The 23,048-nt window shown below is 54.7% G+C and overlaps 1 protein-coding gene across 2 annotated transcripts; it reads right to left on the reverse strand.

Moving 5' to 3' along the window:
• Nucleotides 1-3,880: 3,880 nt before the first annotated feature.
• MVK (mevalonate kinase) lies at nucleotides 3,881-22,474 on the reverse strand. 2 transcript variants are annotated; one of them, XM_007448222.1, is made up of 10 exons: nucleotides 22,386-22,474; nucleotides 21,380-21,527; nucleotides 18,567-18,711; nucleotides 16,605-16,760; nucleotides 13,389-13,492; nucleotides 12,773-12,818; nucleotides 8,757-8,847; nucleotides 8,265-8,381; nucleotides 5,074-5,227; nucleotides 3,892-4,043 (listed from the first exon to the last, which is right to left on the reverse strand). In XM_007448222.1, exons 1-10 carry the CDS (start codon nucleotides 22,461-22,463, stop codon nucleotides 3,892-3,894), a joined length of 1,191 nt encoding a protein of 396 aa, XP_007448284.1. In that variant the 5' UTR covers nucleotides 22,464-22,474. The 2 variants fall into 2 exon arrangements, with proteins under 2 accessions (XP_007448285.1, XP_007448284.1); XM_007448223.1 differs by lacking the exon at nucleotides 16,605-16,760 and having other exon boundaries at nucleotides 3,881-4,043.
• Between the last annotated feature and the right edge of the window lie 574 nt (nucleotides 22,475-23,048).

Below are 23,048 nucleotides of genomic sequence, written 5' to 3' on the forward strand. Positions count from 1 at the left end.
ACACCCGTCGCTGCAGTCTGGAGTGGCGCTGCCCCAGATGCCACAAAGGCTGGAACATAGGGTGTCTATCCCTAAAGCTTCGAAATTCTGAATTCCAAATCACATCTGGTCCCAGGGTTTCAGATAAGGCACCGTGGTCCTGTCCTACAGGCACCGCAGAGTCACTGTGGGAATTAAATGTGACAATGCCTGCGGGGTTTAGCACGCTGCCTGGCATTTTTCATGTGACGAAACTGAGGCACATCTAGATATAACAGCCAGATGTGTGGTCCTGGACAGGATTTTGGACATTTGGGGAACAACTGGGAGGAAATGTGACTATGGCCTGGGCACTGGAGATGAAAGCACACTGTAGGCACGTTGCTTAACCTCTCTGGGCCTCGCCTTCCTCACGTAAGCTGATGATTGAGACTGGCACATAGTAAGTGCTAAGAAACAGCCAAGGAGCTGGTCCAAAATGAGCTGGAAGGCAGGAAGGGCCGGGGAAGGGGGTGCCTGCTAGTTTTTTTTTTTTTAAACAAAAAGCTTTTGCAGGAGAACAAGAATGAAAATGGGGACCTCGAGAGGCAAAGGGATGGGCCCAAGCACACTGGTATGGCGGGGTGGGCCCGACCAAACTGCAGACCTGCAGCCAGCGCCTGACTCAACAGGCTGCCAGCCGTCCATGGGAGCCGGTCTCAGGGAGAAAAAGATCCCCACCGACAGAAAGAACACGGGTGTGACTGTAGCGGCTCCTCTGTCTGCTGTGGATCACAATGTCTGCTGCCTGTCTCCCAAAGCGAGACCTCTGCCAGAGCGGGCAAATGTCCTGCGACTTCTGGCTGGTGGGGGGCGGGGGGGGGGGAAAAGATCCCCACCGACAGAAAGAACACGGGTGTGACTGTAGCGGCTCCTCTGTCTGCTGTGGATCACAATGTCTGCTGCCTGTCTCCCAAAGCGAGACCTCTGCCAGAGCGGGCAAATGTCCTGCGACTTCTGGCTGGTGGGGGGCGGGGGGGGGAGTGTTAAACTGGCTGCAGAGGCTGGGAGCCACTCCAAATGCTGACTTGAGAAACTGCTGTCCTCTGGCAGCGGCAGCCGGAGAAGGCTTGGGGCTACGTTACCGCCTCTTTGGGAAGGAAGCCAGGAGGCTGGAAAGCCAGTTGGCATTCGCTGTGTTTCTCAAACTGCGACCCCGGGGCTCTCCACCTAGGGGCTTTGAACAGACGGGGCTGTGTGCGTCTAACCAGCTCTGTGCACCATTTCTGGGCTCTGAGCGACACCGTCTCTCAGCTCAGGACCGTTAAAATGAGCGTTTACTGAGCGCTTACACTGTGCCAGGCACCGTGCCAAGGGCATTACGTGCATTTTCTCATTCAATCTTCACGAAACTCTATAAGGTGGGCATTACTATTACTTCTATCTTCCCGATGAGGAGCCCACGGCCCCGAGAGTGGACTGGCTTGCCCCAGGTCACGTGGCTAGTGGCTGGCAGAGCCGAATGGGGGCCCAGGCGAGCTCTCAGTGCCGTGAAGGCTGCAGAAATGACTTCAGGTGTCATCTACTTCAGTGTCCTCAGCCCTGGCCGCACATTCGAGTCACCTAGGAGCTTGGACAAACTACCCATGATTGAGTCCCGCCGTGATCTGTTAAATCAGAACAGCTGGGGGTGGGGCGAGGCATTCAGGGGTGGTTTCCAGGTGCAGCTGGGAGAACCACCACACTAGGCAACGAGAAGGGCGAGGCTACAAATGCAAATCGTATACAAATGTTATATCAAAGACAGGTGGCCAGGAGTGGGGCCCACTAGGCCCATATGGTGGCCGGTGACAGTGGCTGGGGTGAGAGCCTGTAGGCCAAGGCACGCCAGGTGGCTGCTTCAGTGGGGCAAGAGTAACGGGTTGGCTTCTGCTCCAGGAGTGACACCTGGTCCCCAGGGAGCGAGGAAGAGGGAGCGTCTCAAGGAGCAGGTAGGCTCTGGGGCCTCAGCCTCTGGACACCCTCCTCTCAGGCCCGCCTCCTGCAGTGTAGAAATGCTGCCAACCAGCCTCCTCCCTGAGAAAGCATCTTGCAACCCTGAGTGCTCACTCAAACCATATGGGGAACTTTCAAAAGACACCCAGGCCCAAGCCCCACTCTGACCACGTACATCAGAGTCCGGAGGAAATCAGGAGCCCGAGCATGGAAAACAGCAAGAATCACAACAAACCTGTGTCCAGGCAGAAGCACATAGGGGCTGAGGGCAGGGGCTGGAGTCAGACCATTTGAGTTGGAATCCTGCCTTGGATGCTGATTCGCTGTGTGGCCTTGGATGAGTTACTCAACCTCTCTGAGCTTCAGTTTCCCGATCTGTAAAATGGGACTGAGACTGGCAATTATTCTCCAAGATTGGGGTAGATGAAAAGCAATGACTGAGGGACAGTGCTTAGAACAGTGCCCCCACACATGGTAAGCCCTCAGTATTATCATTTTATGCATTATTTGTTTTGAAGGGCAGAGGCAGGCAACCCCCCATCAGTGATGCTAGGGCCATTTTCACATGTTAAGCTGGGGCAGATGTTCTTCCTATCGCCCTCAGATTCCTGGCAGCGACCCCAGGCGGAACCTGGAGAGAGAACCCTGGTGTGGGGGGCAGAGAGACTGTGCTCTAAGGCTGCCTGCTACTCGCCCTCCCCGTGAAGATGCTGGGAAAGAAGCCAGCTGCCCCCTAGTGGTCAAGGGCAGAAGCACAGAGCCATTTTAACCAAATCCTGCACTCCCTGCCCCAGCCCCCCAAACTTCTTGTCCGGCCTCTTGCAGACCCAGGGCTTCCAGAGCTTCCGGTGGCAATATGCTAGCTACCAGGGCTTTTGTATGCATTCTGCCATTTCATAGAGCCTTGACTTGCAATATAAAATTCAAATAGGGCCAGCAGGTGCCAGGCACTGGCTACCAGTGCTCAAGTCTCTTTCCCAGCCCCAGTCAATTTTAGAAAGAAAGGAATATTCCATGACCTACCGCAGGTTTGTTTCCATTTCTTAAAAAAGTCTGCGGATTAGTGGGTACTCACAATTTGAGAAGGACGGAAGCTTAAAATTCCCCTTTTTGGAAAAGTGGGCTGGAGCTCTATTGAGGGGCTGAGAGCTTGATGTCCGGGCATCCGTCCCTGTCTGGCCAGGGCCATCTGGGCAAACCCCGCCCCATCCCCCGAGACACACAACCAAATGACCCAAAGCCTTTCTTTCCACTGAAAAAAGTGGCTGGAGAAGGGACAGGACAGGAGAGGAGGGTGTGGGCAGCTGGAGATGACCAGACCCTCCCTCTTCTTTCCGGACACGAGTGAGGCACTCTTTACTCAAGATCTTTTTATTCCCCCTTTGCCATCTTTTCTTCAAATCCCTTGGGTTCAGACTGGAAGAAACTGCACATCAACCCTGCCTTTGGCCAACCTTCGGGCTGCAGGATAGAAGGCAAAGACCACCACCCGGACACCCCCTGAGGGGACCCACAGTCTAGCTGGAGAGAACAGCCTGGGAAGGCTTCCTGGGGGAGGTGAGCAGAGGTGGAAGGAGGGAGAAGGCCCGCTGCTCTGGGAACCAGACCCCTGCATCTCGGATCCAAGCAGCTCTGCCAGGGAATTTGTGGGTCTGTGGGCGCTTCAGGGAGGACAGGAAAGAGGCCCTTGAGTCTCAGAGGACTCCACATGGCCCCACTGCCCGCCAGCTCCAGAGAATGTTGTAGAACACAGACATGGCTTCTGGGCCGCCTGACTTACTCTGGGGACTGGGGGGCATGGCCAGTGGGAGGGGCATCACAGAGGGGCTGGGGGCCTCCCGGTCAGCGTCAGGAGCTGGGTGCCCAATGGCCAGCACAGAGGCCAACTCCAGTGCCCAGGATAATCGGGAAGGGGCTTCGTGGCGGGGTGATTTCATCTCAGAGGCCATCCAGGGCTTGCTGGACAGGGGCGTCCAGGGAGGCAGCCGTGTGGACGGAGACACCAGGGGCACCGATGCTGGTTTCCCAGCAGTCAAACCCACAGCTGGTCAGCGCCTGCTTCATGGCCTCCACCTCTGGCCGCTCCAGATCTGTGGGGAGGAAGGGCAGCAGGTCACCCCTGACAACTGTCCACTCCTTCGGAGAATGTTTGTCTCTGCTCACGGCACAGGCCCAGGGCCCGGTCTCCCTGTTGGTATGCCGAGCCTGGCACCCTCCCTGGGAGGGCTGTGGATCCCGAGTCACACGGACCTGGCCTTGGCTCAGCCGTGGGGCCTCAGACAAATGACTTCCCCTCTCTGAGCCTCAGTCTCCTCATCTGGGAAAGGGCCTAGTAATGAGACCTACCCCTCAAGGGTCATGGTGAGGCTGGCATGGGCTACTGCAGGTGGAGAGCCTGGCACAGCGCCTGGTACACCGCATACGCTCAAGAAATGTTCTTTCGCCATCGTCATTGCCGCCTGAACTAGGTTCCCATAGTCAAGGTCTCCTGAAGTTAGGACACGGTGACTCCGGGGCCTGGGAGTCCCACTGAGGCACAGGGGGCCTCTGTGGGCCACTGAGGGCTTATAGCAGAGCCAAGGGGAAAAGCAGGACAAGAAAAGGAAGGAGGACAAGGCCAAGAAGGGGAGACGGAGAGAAAGGAAACCAAAAGGAGCAGTGACTCCCACCCCAGCACAGGGGCTACTATAAGCCCGTTCCTCAATCTCGGCCCTGCTCTTTCCCCAGAGACTAAGAGGAAAGAGACCCCTTTCTTTTGTAGCAAGGTCAGTCTGCATCGTGGCCCCATCAAGAGGTGACAGCAGGGGATGCAAGGCTGGTAGGGTTGGTGGTGACAATGTCCTGGTTACTTCTCAAGCTTGTGGGAGGCTTGGCAGGTAAGGAGGTGGTAGGAACAAGCCCGGCACCAGCATCTCTAAATGCATTTTTCCTCCTTGAATCTAGGCAACAATCTTACATAAACTAGGTTGTTAGCATCCTTATTTTACCAATGTGGCAACAAAGGCCCAGAGAGGTTAATTCACTTGACCAAGGCCATATAGCAGAGCTGAGACTGTTCAGAGGCCTCTTCTTTCTCCCAAGGGAACTGCCCAGGTGGAACCCTGCCCATCCCCTGGGTACCTGGCCTGAGAAGCGTGATGCCACAGCCCCCGCCGCCCGCACCAGTGAGCTTGCTGTGCAGTCCGTGGGCCATGGTCACCTGGCACAGCCGGTCCAGCGAGGCATGGCCCACACCGAGGGCATTCAGATGGTGCTGGTTCATGTCGATGAGCTCCTGAGGGAGAGAGGTCTCTGTTCCTGCTTGGCCTGCCTGAGGCCGAGGTCCTGTGCCCGCCCTGTCCACGTGACAGCTGCTGGTTTGGGAACGCAAATGGCTCTGACTACCCAGCACACAGTCCCTCTCCACTGATAAAAGAACCTCTCCTTCCAGCAGGACGTCCCACGGGGCTGGGATGGAGCTGGTGGTGAGCACATGTCCCAGGCCTGGCCTCAGAGGCTCCGGCCATGGGGACTGATCAGGCTTGTGACCCCAGCTGGGCCAATGAGATCCCTCCCAGGGTTTACTCTGCCTCTTTCCTTGGAAGCTGCCAAAACTGGTTGACTTCAGAGGTAGGCCGCCAGAGTTATCTTTCTGTCATTTGCACGAAAAGAAGTCTCAAGTAATATGCCATCCTACAGCTCCCTCAGGTACCGATTTTCAGAATAAGAACAGGTTTGTAGTTCTAACAAGGTCACAAGTGGGGGAAACTGCTAAATGTTTGTTCAGGTTTCCTTGATTATGCATAATAAAATTCCTGCCCTCCTGCAGATCAAACAAGATGCAGGTTGATGAAATAACAAAGCTAACAACCCTCACTGCCCAGGCGTTCCCTATTTACATTTCATTTACTCCATCAGTGTCTGGCAAATCCCTTCAACATGCTGCTGGCACCCTGCTAGATGCTGAGGCTCTGAGGATGAGCTCTGGTCTGCAGGGAAGTTACAAATGTGGGATCTGGAGGCAGAGGGGCCTGGGTTTGGGTCCCAGCTCTGCCACTTCTTGGTCGTGTGTCTTGGGAAGAGGTCTTTCATTCTGAGCCTCAGTTTCCCCCCTTGTAAAGTAAGGATTGTAAGAGTATCTGCCTCATTGCTGTGAGGATGGAATGACATACCCTTCACATGATGCCTGGAACGGGGTAAATGCTTGGCAAACGTCAGCTGCTGTTAGTACTTTTACGGTTGCATTACCATCATCCCCATTTTTCCAAGGGGAAAACTGAGGCTCAGAGGACAAAGTGATTTGCCTAAGGTCACTGACCTAGTAAGGTACTGAGCTGGCACGGGAAGCCAGGCCTGCCTGATGCGAAGCGTGCATCTACCCCCCCTCTGAGAGCACCCTTGGCATCCCTCCCGCCACCCACTTCTTGCCGTGTGCGGCTTGACAGCATGCAGTTCTGCCCCGGGGTCCTGGGAGCGCCTGTGTGCCATAAGGGTTGCCAATCACAGGGCTGTCTGCCGAGGCCCACCTGGTTCTCCTGCCTGGAGCCATCGGGCAGGGTCGGGTCTGCCTCCCCACCGCAGCCCGCCTCACACACCCCAGTACTTTTGACAAACGAGCAGACAGGCGTGATGGCCCGGTGGCAGCCTCGGGTGCCTTTCACCGGCCCCGAGGGCTGGAAGGGAGGGAAAACTTCTGGGGGCCTCTCTCTGCGCCTGAGCACCAGGTGTCACGTTGCCAAAGCAGGTTCCAGACACCTGTCACATTCTGATCCAAAATCTGTCAAGGATCAGATGACAGGCTGTGACACAGGAGAACAGCTCACTGGCTGGAGCGCAGAGCTGTCCGGGAGGCGAGCTGCACATTTCAGCGGCTGCTGAAGCCAAAAATATACACAATGTATAATCGACGTGCTGTTCTGAGGCATTCTCCAGGGGCTCAACAGGGTGTATTTTAGGCAGCACTCCATCATTATTAATTTCCTACTCGGGAGGACTGTGTTCCCTTCCTTTCTACGTGAAAGGAATTGAGAATGAGCAGGCAAAGGCTGGGGGAACGAGGGCAAAAGCCCAGAAATGAATTAGATGGAGTCCCTACACCGGGCCTGTGGTAGATACTCATTAAAAATTTGTTGGGAATTCCCTGGCGGTCCAGCAGTTAGGACTTGACATTTTCACTGTCGTGGCCCAGGTTCAATCCCTGGTCAGGGAACTAAGATCCCGCAAGCTGTGAAACGAGGCCAAAAAAAAAAATTGTTGACTAAAGGAATAAACAAATAAGTCAGTGACTCCCTAGCTCAGGGCCACTCACTAGTTGGAAAACCTCAGAGAAAGTCATTCTCTTTAGGCCTTGGTTTTTGTATCTGTAAAAGGGTGGCAACTTATCCACTTCACAGGTGGGTTGTTGTAGGACTAAGTGAGGAATCATTTGCGAAGAGACCTGGGAGAGTAGCAATTCCCACTCATTACAGGGGCTGCAGACTCAAATGCCTACAGCGGGACAGGGAGGCACCAGGCAAAGAGTATAGTGGCTGTGGGTAATACTTAGGGAGTGGTGGGGGACTACGGAGAAATGGAGACACCAGGGCCACTCTCAAGGGGGTCCCCTGGGCACCTCCAGCTGACTGCTGCCACACAGCTATGTCAGCTGGGGCTGCCGGATCTTCTGATTCTTGCAGGGAAGCCAGATGGCTTTTTAATGCAGTCCATTCACTGGGCCAGATGGACCGGGTGTGGGAATAAGCCTGGGCCCTCTGGCTGAGCTGGTGGCTCATTGGGCATTGTGCTCGTGTGTTACCCACAGGGCCTCACTGCACTCTTAAGACACTCCAGTGAGGCCACGATTCAGACCTGGGCCTGAGGAAATCCAAAGCGTGAGGTCTCAACCTCTACACTAGAATTAGGCACAGGGTGGTGGCTGGAGTATTGACAGTGGGAGAACAATTTTCGACCATGTCTGATCCACAGCATGCAGGTGAGATACAGCTACTGCATGAACAGATGCACTTAGCAAACATGACAGGAAAGAAGCGGCCAGGGGAGAAATTGCTCCTGGACCTATGGAGGACTGTGTTCTTACATGTATGATGCCAAACCTGGCCCGTCATACTTAGCACATGCCAGGCACCACCCTCAGTGCTGTGTGTTCACTTGATTATTCCGAATCACCTGGGAAGAGGCTTCAAAAGAAGGCACGCTTGCTCACGGGTGCACACATGGGTGCCCAGGCCCGGCCTCTGTGCTTTAGCTCCCAGGGATTCTGAGTGCAGATGGGAAGCCCCTGCCTGGGACAGCGCCGTGGGTGAAGGACCCTGATCCTGCAGGCAGGCTCTTACCTCCAGCACGAGGTAGTGCTCCGGGGCCGGGGCCGCCGCCATCTCCCCCAGCACCCGCTCGCACTCCAGGGAAATGGCGTCTATGGAGGTCAGGAGGGGGGCCACGATCTCTGGGAACTGCAGGGAAAGGGATCGAGGGCCCATGAGGCCTGGGGGCTGGCAGACACTGGACAGCTGCTCCAGCACCAGGGCAGGGGGAGGAGGTGTCCCCAGGGCCCACACCCACCCTCTAAGGAAACCCCCTCTCCTTCTGGCCTGGTCCCCACCTTGTCCAGCCACCCTTGACCCAAGCGGGGGTTCTCACTGCAAAGCCAGCATGTCTAACAATCCTTGTTCTGCCTCCCGGCAGGTGTATGGACGAACGGCACCTTCCCAGGTCCCCTCCACCCCACCCCCCTCTGCTAACCCACAAGGCAGAGGGAGGGCTTGGACACCCAAACGTGAGTGCCGTGGCCCTGCCGGGATCCCGCCCAGGAGTGGAGCCAGCGGCACCTTCAGCAGCCTGCTCCTGACGCCAGCCACCAGGGCCTTGGTGCTGCGAGGGACTTTGGTGTTGGTCAGCAGAATCTTCAGAGCTGGCGGCCTGTGGGGTGAAGAGGGCCCACGGTGAGCCCAGGACGGGGCAGCTGGGTCAGGGCTGGGGGTCCGCCTGTACTCCGCCCCACCGTGACCCAGTGCAGGAAGCAGAGGCCCGGGGAGGCGACGTCAATGGCAGGCTGGAGACAGGTCCAGGGAGCATGGGTTCCTGACACCCACCCCGGGGTGCCCACCACCGCCTACAGCTGCCTCCCTGCTTTGGCCCCTGAGCAGATGGACATTTTCCTTTGGCTTGTGACTCACTCATTCATTCATTCAACCTCGAGCGAACATGCACATGGAGGGCCTGGCATGCATGGAGTTAGAAGTTCAAAGGGTACAAGGGGCTGAGGTTCTGTCCTGTGGGCCACCCCAGGGAACTGGAGAGGAGGGTGCTGGAGATTCAAAAAGAAAAAGCCACAGGACCAGGGATGGGTCATGGAGGGGGCATGGGGAAGAAGCATGCTCCACTGGGCACAGGAACGTGAAGGGAGGGCAGCCTTATGGGAGAGTCAGGGTCCCAGCGCTCTGAGCCAGTTCTTGCCCTGCCTCGATGGTGCCCAGACCGGTGGCCCTGGTATGATACTAGGTGTGGTTAGAGGAAGTCAGTCACCCTCAGGTGGGAGAACGGAGGGCCTGGGGTGGCCACGGTCAGCCGGCTCTCGAGCACGACCCCGTCGTCCTCATCTGCCCTCTCGGCTTTCTAATCTCTCCTAAAGCCACAACCCCAATTGTCCTTGTGGTTGGCTGTCTTTGGGGACTTAAGCCACTGTTTCTTGTCATCCCAACCTGCCTTTCAGAGCACTGCTCCAAGGCCAGGGACAGAGCATGGAGAATTTGGATGAGCTCTAGCCAGAGACAGCTGGAGACGGACAGGCCCCTGATACGTTTATTCGCTTTTCTTTTCACAGATCAAGATTGTAAAATCCAACAGGGCTGGAAAAGGCTGTCAGAAACCTGCTTGATCTCACCGCCCATAAGCCCATGAAATTAATATCGATTCTCAGCCTCGGAGACTGGCTTTTTTTTAACTTTACAAATGATGAACATTCTATGTGGCTTTTCTCTTCCCTTTAAAGACAAGCCATTCCTCAAAAGGGCAGCATTCTGGGAGGTCGCATCTTGATCCTCTCTGCAAACAATGCTTTTTTTTAATTGAGAAGCACCAGGCGTGGTTTGGGGTGCAAGGGCTCCTCTTTAAGCCATTGGTGGGATTAATGTGGAGCTGGCCTCCTGGCTTCTTAGAGAAATCTGCCATCTGCTCGCCGCAGTGCCCTGTAACCAGCAGCAAAGGTCAGTCGCTCTGTGCCACCATCCATCGGGATGGGAGAACTTTGGGTACCACATCTTCATCTTAGAAAAAGTCCTCTGCAAACAGGCCTCTGCTGCTAGCCCTGCAGGCCCCACAAAACTCAGGGTCCTATGACATCCAGTGACCACCACCTGGGGCTATGCCCCATAAGAGATCTGGGCCTGGCTATGTCCTCAGCCTCATCTCATCTCTGCCCTCTCTTGGAGCTCACTCCACTCAGCCACGCTGGCCTCCTGGCTGCTGCTAAGCATGCCAGGAACACTCCTGCCTCAGGGCCTTTGCATGTGCATCTCCTCCTCCAGGGACCTGCCCCAGCCTCCGCAGCTCTGCTCAAATGCCGTCTGGTTAGAGGCTTCCCTTGATCAGCCTGTCCAACTCCCCCCTTCACGTTCCGGCCCTCACAGAGACAGGATGGCCTGCCGTGCCCTTACAGAGACATCTGTCTGTGGTTTGTCCTCCCACAAAGTGGGAGTTCCGTGAAGGCGGAACTTTGGGTTCACTGCTGAGGCCCCAGCACCCAGTAGTTGTTCAGAGATATTTGTAGACTGGATGAATGAATTTGGTCAGGAAGGAGTGAATAAGCACTTGATAAATACCGTTTCTGATTTCATGCCCAGGATCCCTATTACGTAAAAGAGAAGACAGAGGCCTCAGGAGAAGTGACTCACCTAAGGGCCCCCAGCAGGCAAATGGCAGAGCTGGACTCAAACTTGAGCCTGTGGACCCCAGAGAATCTGCCACCACCCCGCCACCACCACCGGCCACTGTGCACACCTTGGGGCCTCTCCCCACGCCTCCGCATGCCTGGGAAACCCTCCAGCGCTCAGCTCTTAATTCCCCCCATAGGCCATGCATGTGCCCAGCCACATCTGCATTGATCTTCTGTCCCCAGGGCCCAGTTCAGGGCTTAGGATACGACAGGCTCGCAGGGAACAGAGTGAATGACCTGCCCCTGCCCCAAGAAGGACTCCCCAGGTCTGCAGCCTGCCTATGACTGTCATCCCCAGCGGCTTCAGAACGCCGAGGACACCTGTGTGCCGAGGATCACAGTCATGACTGCCTCCTCCAAAAGCCCGTGGGCTGAGGGCAGGCGCGGGCCCACAGGCCTCTGCATCCCGCCTTCGCTCCTGCTCTCACTGCACGTGGATTCGGTCCACCTGGCAGGGCCAGCCACCACCTGGGCACAAGGTCCCCCTGCCATCGCTTCCACAAGCAGCCGGAGGAAGCTGTTCCGAGCTCCTCAATGGCTCCGCTCCCTCCTTTGTGTGGAGCAGTGGCTGTCACCCAGGGGCACTTGCCCTCCAGGGGACAGGTGGCAATGTCTGGAGCTATCTTTGGTTGTCACACTGGGAGACAGGGGAGGTGCTATGGGTATCCGGTGGGCAGAGCCCAGGGATGCTACTAAACATCCCACACTGCACAGGACTGCCCCCACTGCAAGGAATTCTCCAGCCCCAAATGTCCGCAGTGCTGAGGCTAAAGAAATGCTGATGTGGGGCCTCAGAAAGGCAGGCTTGGCTCCCAGAAGCTGACAGAGCAGGGGTGGGGAGATGCCAGAGGTGCAGGCAGAAGGAGTCCGCACCATGGCCTGCCAGGTCACTGAGCCTCGAATGGAGTGGCCCAGCTGGCAGAGGCAGAGGGCCAGGACCTGCTGTCCAGCTGCCAAGAAGACCACCCTGGCTGAGGAAGGTGACAGGGAGCCCTGGGACCCTCTGAGTGGGGAAAGGCGCCCCGAGGCGGCAGAGCACCCTGGGACAACCACCAGCCCCCCCAACTTGATGGAGGGCTCAGGGAAGAGCCAGGAGGCACCTGCTCCTCCTGGCCATGGGCCTCACTCCTGCCACTGACGTTTCCACACTGAGTGCAAACAGAACAGAGGGTGTTGGAATTTAATATGCATGTCAGTAATTCCAAGGCTTCCGGAGGGAGAGCAGAAGGAAATATAAAACAAGCTGAAAGTTGTTAAATGTCCCTTCCACTCAGACTCCCAGGAGCCTGCTGCGGGCTCCAGTCTTGCTGGGCCATGGTGCCATCACTATGGCAACTCCCATGTTGTCTTCTGGTGGCTTGTGTGTGTATGTCTGTCCCTAACCGCCCAGGACTATGTCCAAGATTCATCTTTATACCCCTAGGCCCTAATGCAGTGTCATCTGGAACACAGGAAGGTATCAGTTCTTGTTTACTGAACAAATGGACGGATGAACAGGTAACTGAACGGATGAACAGGTAACTGAATGAAGGTCTGGGGAAACAGCCACTTCCTGGAAGTGGAATGGTGCAGCCTCGCATGACCTCCCCCTCTGATCTCTCGGCAATTTAAGAGCTAAAGTGAGGAATTCTCTGGCGGTCCGGTGGTTGGAACTCTGCACTCTCGCTGCTGAGGCCCAGGGGTCAATCCTCCCTGGTCAGGGAACTAAGATCCCACAAGCCACGCGGTGCAGCCAAAAAAAAAAAAAGAGCTGAAGTGGAGAGGGAAGAGCAGGTTTCCTCGCGGCCCATGCCCTGTGGGACCACACAGGGGAGGGGATGCCCAGGGGCACATGCCCCTCACTCCTTCCCAAAGAAATGGGGCTCCCCTCTTCCCTGCCAGACTCAGAAGCTGCGGCTCCCCCAGAATTACCTCTTTAAGGATGAAATCTTCCCTTGCTGGTATCGGAGCGCTCCTCCTAAAGAGAAGAAAGAGTGGGTCAGAGTCATAGGAAAAGCTCCGTACCTGTGCCTCTTGGGAAAGGGGCTGGGTTTGGGGTAGTGGTAGAGTGTCACTGTAACTAGACTCAACCCCATAACTAGGCACCTCAGCTTCAGGCAGCAAAGGCCTAGGAGGGCGCAAATGCACTCTGCACCCAGGACTTGGGGTCCCTCCCTTACATCCAGGCATCCAGCTTCCCTCCAACGGGCTGCACGGCGATGGAGTGGAGGTGGGACCAGGCGTCCTCACAGGAGGGGAGCCCAGCTGGTGTGGTCTGCAGACCCCACAGCAATGGTTCCGCAGCTTCACCATCTGGACCCCTGGGGCTGGGGGTCCCACTGAAACCGTAGCTTCCCAGGCCCCAGCCCACCCCCCAAGATTCGGATCCAGGACGTGCAAGGCCCTGAGACGTCCCCCGTTCCCCTCCCACCAGGAAAATGCCATCTTCCTCAGAATCCACTGATGCTGCTCATCCCAAACCCAAAGAGCCTGGGCAGCTACACTTGTCATAAGAATTTCTAAAAGACTAAAAATAAAGAACACCTACCCCAGGTGCTGACAGCGTTGTCCACTCCGGAGGGGTTCCCATGAATCACCCTCTCCCCCTGGAAGGCCCACTTGTTAATTAGTTCCAAGCTCTCCTCAGTCCACCTGAAGGAGACACAGAGATTCGTCTTTACTGTCCATGGTGGTGAACAGGGGGCTGGGGGTCACCGAGGGAAGCAGAGGGCAGAGGTCACAGTCTGGGCTTGCTGGAGACCAAAAGGCAAAGGGGCTTGGGCCCCCGAACTCAGAAAGAAGAGAAAAATAAACAATTCTGAACCTCTCCGGCTAAAGAGCACGCCCTAAAGCATGCCTTTTCGCCTGGTACAGCGAAAAGAGCCAAGGCTTTGAGTTCACAGGATCCTGCTTTTTGCCTCTTATGAGCTGAGTGACCCTGGGCCCCTTGCCTGCCCTCTCTGAGCCTCACTCTTCTCTGTAGGATGGTAACTCCTCCCTCCTCACAGGCTCAGTGCAGGGGTGTGGAATGTGGGTCATCTCTGGATCCCTCCCCAACCCGCGGCCACGGTGCCTCCCCAGAAGGAATGCGGACTCAATGACTGTTTAAGTGAACAGACCCAAAACATGTGAGTATCGAACGAGGGCAAGTGCTCAGCCCCACTGCCCCACCTTCTCTCTCAGCTCTTGTTTCCTTTCTGTCGAGTCCCTGCCCCGTGAAATGGCAGAAGCCACTGGGGCTTGTGCAGCTGAGCTGGGAATCAAGCAGGGAGCTGGTGTGAACCCCATCCCGCCACTGACTTGCTGGACATCCCTGAGCAACTGTGTCACCTCCGACCCTCAGTGTTCTCATCTGGGAAATAGGGATAAAGATGTCTACCTCACAGAGGATTTTGTGGGATGGAAAAACACACAGGTGCTTTGTAAAATGCCCAGGGGAGAGTATGTGCTCTGGAAAAAGAGGCCGCCTGGGATCATGGCACCTGGAGTCACTCCAAGCCTGGTCCACCCACTCTTTTGCTGTGGAGCCTTGGGAAAGTCAATCACCCCCTCTGAGTCTCTTTCCTCATCTGTCAGATGAGGATTTTAGGGACCTGAGACTCACAGGGTGGTTGTGAGGCTATGATTCATAGTGAGTTAACACTGCTCAAAAGCTACTGATTACCCAGGGCCAAGCACTGCGCTAAAGGCTTTCTCTAATGGACCATCTGTAATCCTCACAATCACAATAACTCAAAAGGGAAGGTACAATTACCATCCCCTTTCTTACAGCAGAGGACACCGAGATTCAGATCACAGTACCACTCACTCACTGCCTGAGCTCGTTAACTACTGACCTTTTTGGTGCTGACGAGACTCGCTCACTTGTCCAATATTTATTGAGCATCTACTATGTACCTGTGACTAAACCCACACAGACGTGGTCCTTAACTGCTTGCAGCTTGGAGTCTAATACAGAGCAGATGTCAGGAAGCCACCAGAACTTAACTACAGCCTCTGGGAAGTGCGATGCCGGCTGGACGGGGCACACCCTGTTCTGAATGGAGGGGCTGAGGGACAAGGTGGGTCAGTGAGGCAAGACACAGCGGGAGAGCAGTCCAGCCCGAGGCCATGCAGCCTGTGTTACTCCTGGAACTGGACAAGAACTGGCCCTTTCCAGGACCGAAAAGTGAGCGAGCAAGCCAGCAAGGTGGGGAAGGGGTAGCTGAACATAGCCCAGGGCCTGGCCCACTCTGCAAACTCGAGCCTTCCTTCCGATTGGGAAATGCTGGGGAGCAGGGAGGGTGGGTCTGCCCTCTTCACAGCTTCTGAGAAGGAATGATGGGTCTTCAGGGGAGGTGGGAGAACTGGGTGGAAGGAAACAGCACGAGAAAGACCACACCCACATGCACATTGGACACTGGCTCACCCACAGGCGCACACAAAACCACCCATATCCTTTGAAAGGCAGAGCCAGTTGGCCGGCCTGTGGGCAGGGGTCTATTTGGGACACCCAGGGCAACACGGCCTTCACTGCTCTGGGCTAGAATCAGTGATCAGCACACAGTAATGAGCGGCTGTCTTGAAGCCCCCGTCCTGAGTCACCATCTTATCTCGGGTTCAGCACAGGTCAAGATTGGAAGCTCCCCCCACCCAAGGGATCATAGGTGCTGCCCCTCACTTTCAGATGAGGAAATGGAGCCCCAGAGAGAAGCCAGTTAACCAGCAAACCTGAGATTCCTGAAAACCATTCCGGAGAATAGCTGCCTCGCATCCCCCGCAGGTGCAATCATTAAGGGCTCATTACCTGCCGAATGCTTCCCACGGCCACCTCCGCGGGCCCCTCCCCCCCCAGCCCCGCCCCAGCCTCTCTCCAGCACACGCCCTTCAGAGCAGCCCTGGGGAATCTGGACCGGGAATCACATCAACAGCCCCACACCTGCTGTGGCCACGGGGACCAAAGTGACCTCCGGGCTTAGCCAGCAGAGCCCCCGACACAGCACAGCTGGGCCCACATGGCTGGTACATAAGGCCCCCCAGTGGGAGGGCTCCCCGGAGCCATGAGGGCCCAGGGCAGGCGTCACCAAGAAGCTGCCAGGCTGGATGCTGGGGCCTCATACCCAACTCCCAGGGCAAACTGCATTATCTGCGCTCGGGCTGGTTTCTCAAGTTTCCCCAAGTAACAGAAACAGCCCGACAGCAGCCCTGCCTGGACAAGCCTCAGTGACTTACAATAAGCCGCGGAGGAGACGCTGCGGCCTTGTGGGTCGAGGACCCGCGGGAGGGGAGACGTCCTGACCTGACGGACAGGACACTCCTATGTTTATTTCTCAGCACGTTACACTGCTTTTCATAACCATTTGGTACCAGCTGGCAACACCCGCTGGGTATCCGTATCAACATTTACAGAAAAGGGCACTGAGTGAGGCTCCCAGGGTGGGGTGGGGGCGCAGCAGGCTGGCCAAGGTCCCTCAGTGAGTCGATGGCAGGGGCGGCCTGATGGCTCCTCTGATCCATTGCCCTCTACATCTTGGCTCAGGCTCTTTCTACCAAATCACGGGCACCTGAACCCAAAGGAGGCAAGGAGGGGTGGCGGGTTGGGGGCAAAGAGCTCAGGCTCTGGATTCAGACCGCCGGGTCCAGATCTAGCTCTGCCATCACTAGTTGTGTGGCCGCCCTGTCTCCCAGCGTCCTCAGCTGTAAGGTGGCCAAGGGACACCTCTCTCCTCTTGGCGCAGGGTGCGGAGCCCAGGAAGGACAAGGAGCGAGGCAAGGGCCTGATTACCTGCTGGCGGCCTCGGCATCCTTCAGTGGGTTTGGGATCTCCTTGCACGCAGTCAGGAGGGCAGCCGCCAAACACACAGAGTAGGCGGCACTGGAGCCGAGGCCGGCCCCGGTGGGCAGCTCCGACCACACAGCGACGTCCAGGCTGGGCAGGGCTCTGAAACACAGCAGGCAGCACAGCGTGACTCTCCTGAAGGGCTGTGAGGGGCCAGCGCTGAACTGGCGGCCCAGACCCAGGACTGGACATGGGCAGGGCCTGACTCTAATTGTCTGGCCCAGTTTTCTGACCTCGGGGAGATCTCCCAACCCCAAAGGCACCCCTGTTGGATGGCAGGAACTCATGGTGAATCAGACAACTTGAAAATAGGGAGAGGATCGTTTAAGTCACTATGTTGTTGTCCAACCGAAGCTCTTCCTAAAAGTGCCTCGCGATCCACCGACCATTCCTGTAAACTCCTTCCTGCTCCCCACACAAGCGAGGCTCTTTCAAGGCCCTGCCCTCAGCATAGGCTGGTCCCTCTGCCCAGGACAGCTCTGCACCCCTTTCTCCCCCAGGGGAATTGCTCCCCATCCTGCAAGATCGTCCTCAAATGATCTCCCTGGGCGCTGATACTGTGTTCATGGGACGCCTCTCCTGCTGGATGGCGTCTCCCAGCCGCGTGTAACACAGGCCTGCTCTGGACGGAGTTCCCAGTCGCTGCATCTCACCGCTACTGCCCCCCAGCGAGAACCGTCAGACAGCAGGTTCTATCATTTCCATTAAGCACTCTTCCCGTTTTCCAAATATAACATTATAAGACTGAATCTGCCTTTTGAAACTGCACATGCCCACCCCACCCACATCAGATTCTGGAATGTGTCCCCCGCTCTCACCCCAGAAGGGGACACGCCCCTCTCAAGGTGAAAACCCTGGCATTGGACAGCAAGTGTCAAGACGCGATTGAATGTGTCTGCAGCGCAGCGCCCGGGCCCAGTGGCCGCTTAGCCAGCGTCAGCTGCACGAGTGAAGGGCTGCGCCTCGAGGCTTTCCCTTCAGGTTCTGGACCACAAATCACAATGAACACGCACTGTGTGCCAGTTACAGTGCTAGGCCCATTTCATGTATAATGTTTCTAATCCTCTGATAGTTTTTCTGAGGAAGGTGATAATAATAATAGCTAACATTTATCAAGCTACGTGCCAGGCTCTGAATCAAACACTTTAAGTAAATGAACTCATTTAACTTCACAGGAACCCTACGAGGTAGGTGCTATTACCACCCCCATCTTACAGATGAGGAAGCTGAGGCTCAGGAAGGGTAAGAACCTCACACAAGCTAGTAAATGGTCACGCTGGGGTGTGAACCAACGCCGTCTGACCCTCAGCCCGTGCCCTCTGTCACCATGTGATACCACCTCAGCAGGCATGTCCCCCTCTAGGAGCCGGCTTTCCTGAGAGAGCAGACAACCCAGACCTTATCATAACACAGGCTTCACTCTGCTAATCACGGAGTTCCCCTGGAGCCTGTGGGATGTGGAACAAGGGTGCCTCTCTGGGCATGGCTTGAAGAAGACACACAGTGGATCTGAGAATGGAATCTGGCTTTGGTTGAATCGAAGAGGCCAGAGGAGGCAGTGTGGGGTTAAAAAGGCAGGCACTGACACTGAAGGGAACTAAGTTGATTTCCGAGCTCTCACCACTTACTAAGTAGCTGTGTGGCCCTGAATGTCTCTCTCTCTCTGGGTCCCAGTTTCTCCCTGTGCAAAATGAGGAGAGTGTCCTTCTCGTGGGGTTGCCATGAATATTGAAAGCAGACCATACATATAGGGTCTAGCACGGCTCCTGGCACGTGGTGAGGACAGCTGCTGTTATTCAGAGCCTGGGAAGGAGTCCGTGCATCGTCCAGCAGCCAAAACTACCGCCACCCTGGCTCAGTTTCCGGGGCAGGCTGCACCCGGACTCCCTGCCCCGACCGCGCACACACCTCTGACTCTGGCAGATGGACAGGTACAAGTAAAGGAAGGACAGCACAGCCAGGTGCTCGTGGTCGGCACAGTCCTCGGGGAAGCCCGCCACCTCCTTCAGCTTCTCCACTTGCTCCGGGGTGAGTGCTGTGACGTCACCTTGCTCTGTCACGTGGGCAAACAAGTGCAAGCGGGTGGGTGAGAGGGCCTTGGGGCTTTTATAGACACCAGAATACAAAAGGCCGAGCAATCACGGAGTCGGCATCTGGATGGACATGGACTCAGGGTCCGAGCACCACAGCTGAGGGTGTCAGGGGACTGCAGGCTTGGGAGGTAGGCGGACTTGGGTTTGGGCCCTAACTGTGCCAGTTACTGTGACCTTGAGTAGGTGACTTAATCTATTTGCACCTCAGTTTCCCTCCTTGTTAAACAGAGATAACAGCAGTACATCCTCCCAGGGTTGTTTAAATAAGGTACAGAGTATCCTTAGCACTGCTCCTGGCATACAGTAAGGGCTTAATTGCTAGTAGTTTTCAAACACACACAAGCACACACACACACACACACACAAAATCAAAGGCCTAGGACTGAACTCCACGGTACAAAATCAAAACCAAAGGCAGTATTATTTCCCTCTCCCAAAACATAATTAGTGAGAACAGGACACGCACATAAAACCAGGACACATAAATGCCCAAATGTTCACTATGTTTAGGACTATTAGGAGGGAACAAAAAACACTGGAAGAAAAATGTGGAAGACCCTGGCAACCTAGTAGAAAACTTGACACAAAAAGGTTCAGATCCCCTTTGTCTCCTTGGAGAAGCAGCCTAACGAGCCCTTGCGAATGGACTACACTCTATATCACAGCCTCCACCCACCTCCCACCCTGCGGGATCCTCATAGCAACCCTCCCAGGCATCACGACTCTGCTCACAGGGGCTCAGAGAGGTAAGTGACCCTCCCAGGCTCACACAGGGAGTCTCAGACAGGTGGTCTGAGACGTGTGCCACTATACCTGGCTGCTCAATCCGTGCTACTGACATACAAAAGTAGCAGCCAGTTCTCATGGAACATTTCCGGCCAGGCTGAGTGGCCTGGGGTAGCACGGAGAGCAAGGGCCAGGTTGCTCCAAAGTAGTGACTCTGAATTGAGGCTGTCCCTGCAATCCCCCAAATACACACGCCGGGTCACCTACCACTACTACCGATTCTCAATAGGAGAGGGGCAGGGCCAGGAAGCCATCTGTACCGTTAAAACAACAACAACAAAAACCTCCCCGGGGGATCTCAAGGCAGAACTGATGCTTGCTTGAAATTGTGGGTTTTCAACTCTTCCTTCATCTCCCTGCAGGGTTTGGGAGTGGCTGAGTGACTAGCTGTGGACTGATTCTCATGGGGGACAGGGAACCGTCTGGAAAAGGCTCCTAGGGCTTCCCTGGTGGCGCAGTGGTTAAGAATCCACCTGTCAACGCAGGGGACACGGCTTTGAGCCCTGGTCCGGGAGGATCCCACATGCCGTGGAGCAACTAAGCCCGTGCACCACAACTACTGAGCCTGCGCTCTAGAGCCCGCAAGCCACAACTACTGAAGCCGGAGTGCCTAGAGCCTGTGCTCCGCAACAAGAGAAGCCACCACAATGAGAAGCCCACGCGCCGCAATCAGGAGCAGCCCCCGCTCGCCGCAACTAGAGAAAGCCCGCGCGCAGCAACGAAGACCCAATGCAGCCAAAAATAATTAATTAATTAATTAATTAATTGTTTTTTAAAAAAGAAAAGGCCCCTGGAGGAGTCTCACTTGCCCCACCCTGGCTGGGAGACACTGTTCCAAAGGACGAGGCGTCAGCCCAGACAGGAGACACTGAGAGCGAAGAACACACTGCAGCTTTGCTGCAGACAGTCACTCCGCTGATGAACGAACCGTGTCTGCTCAGGAGTGGACAAAACAGTCCGAACACTAGTAAAAATGAGCACGGAGGCCTTTATTTATTGGCATGGGAAAAGAGCCCCAATATATCAAAGAAGGCAAAAATCCCACACGCTTCTAAGAAGTTTATATGGAAAAAAAAAAGAAGAAAAAGAAAACAGAAAAAGAAAGAAACAAAAAGAAAAAGAAGGGAAAAAAAGAGAAAAGAAAAAAAAAAGTTTATGTGGCTTGATCCAATTTTGGGTAAAAAACAAGCTCTCTCCCTATCTCAATCAATCAATCTAACTACTGGTCTACAGGAAATAACCCAGAAGGATGAACACCAAAATGCTTAGCGTTGTCCTGCGGGGGTGGAGTGGGAGGCAGTGATAATTGGGGATTTTTTTTTTCCTGGCAACATCTCAGCATTGACCGTATTTTCCAGTAACATAAGTTACTTTTATTTTTAACGATCTTCAATCACACAAAACACCAAAACATTCTCTTTGTCAAAACAACATTGTAGAAGGGAGGCTCCCTTTGTCCACTCCCCAACCGAAGTACCCTCCAAAACATAACTAATCACCATTGTCAGTGGATATATATCTTCCCAGGCCTCTTCTTTGCATTTACATACCCACTGATACTTAATCTATATGTGCTGTTTTGCATCTTTTGTTTTTTCAGTCAACAGTAGGCCCTGATGACCTGTCCCAACGGCTCACATCGACCATTTTATGCTTTTAAATTTAAAAAAAATTAGTAAATAAGTGAAGCTATTTTTGTGGGGACAGGAGAGAAAACACCCCCAGAGTGGCTGGCTTTTGGTCCCTTGGGGACAGACTGGGCTGACAGCCCAGCTGTCCTCCTTCCCCTTCTCTTCGGGGCCCAGGCTCTTCCCGCACCTGGTTCCTGCTCCCTGCACTTACTCAGAAAGCTGGTGTCCAGCATCTGAAGCTTGGCCACATCCCAGGCCCGCCGGATGCCAATGTTGGGTAAGTTGAGGCCCACTTTCCCATTGCTGTGGGGCTGAAGCCGGAGGAATGTTCTCAAGTTCAAGGCCACAGACAGTGCTATCTATAGAACGAAGGGCACAAGCAGTTAGCCTGAGGGTGGTTGGCAACAAGCATGGCTCCTGTCTTAGGAAAAAGGGGCCCTTGTCAATGAGCCGAGAAGAGAGGGCAAATTCTAGCACACAGGCTACTCTCACCTATGCCCTTGGCAGACACTGCTAATCAACGTTGGCACCCTCTCCCACACACCTAGGCACAGCCACTACCAATCAATTAGGAGTTAATACCTACTTATATTTGCCCTCCTCACGTAAAACTTCACACGTTCTCAACACCAAGGAATGGCTTCCCCATAATCACCATGCTTTCAAAGATAAATACAAGTTAAAAATATGAAAAACAACAGCTTGAAAGAGTGGAAAAAGCATGGCTTTGGGTTCAAGCAGACTTAGGTTCACTCCTAGCTCTACCGAGGTGTACGGGAGCTTGATCAAGTTACCGATCCCCTCCTAAGTCCCAGCTTCCACGTCTGCAAAATAGGATAATAAAAGTTTAACATCAGAGGGTAGTTGTAAGAGGTAAATGAAACAATGCATGTCTCAGACTCCTTTGCAGAATCCTATTCGTTTTCCCCAGAGTTTAGTCCTTAAAACTCTTCTCTTCTCCACCGAAGCTCACTTCCTAAGTGGCCTCATTCCACCCACGGGGATTTCCATGTCATCTTTTTGCTCTCTTACTGGGTGGGCCAGAGAAGCCCTTCAGAGGGCCTAAGACCTGTCTTTTCTTTGCCCAGCTGGGGAGAAACTGACCTCCTCTCTGATGTACTCCCAAGCTATGCCTCAAGGCTTCCTTTCAGCTTCTTTTAAGGTTAGCATCAGGGAGAAACAGTTCCTAATCCTCAAAGGCTCAGGGGGCCTTGTACCTTGCCATGGACCACGGCATGCTCTCCATGAAGGATGACTTTCCCTGGAGCAGACACTAGCAGGACTTCTGACAACATGGCTCCTGGGAGTCCTGAAAAGGAAAGCCAGAAAGAGGATGGAAGGTCCCCAGAACTTAGAGAATGCCTAGTTCAAGCTCACCATTATAATAAAAAAGGCAGCTACCATCAGCCTTTGCTATGCGCCCAAAAAAGCAGTGCAGGGTAGCAGTCAGCTAGACACATCAAATAGATCTGGGTTCAAATCCAGCTCTTCCACTCCTCAGTGATGTCATCTTAGCTAACTCACTCAAATAGCTATGAACCTCAAAAGTTACACGGGGACAATAACTGTACTTACCTCAATGGGTTTTGAAAAGGTTAAATTAAATAATGCAAGGGAAACACTTAACGGTCTGGCACACCATAATCACTCAAACACTCATAGTTACTTATTAATGGCTCTGTTCTTGGTTCCAGCTTTTATTATTACTACTATTAAAGATAGAAATTTAGGGCTTCCCTGGTGGCGCAGTGGTTGAAAGTCCTCCTGCCGATGCAGGGGACACGGGTTCGTGCCCCGGTCCGGGAAGATCCCACATGCCGCAGAGCGGCTGGGCCCGTGAACCATGGCCGCTGGGCCTGCGCGTCTGGAGCCTGTGCTCC

This window comes from Lipotes vexillifer, unplaced genomic scaffold, assembly GCF_000442215.2.
Source record: "Lipotes vexillifer unplaced genomic scaffold, Lipotes_vexillifer_v1.1 scaffold236, whole genome shotgun sequence".
Classification (NCBI taxonomy): Eukaryota; Metazoa; Chordata; class Mammalia; order Artiodactyla; family Lipotidae; genus Lipotes; species Lipotes vexillifer.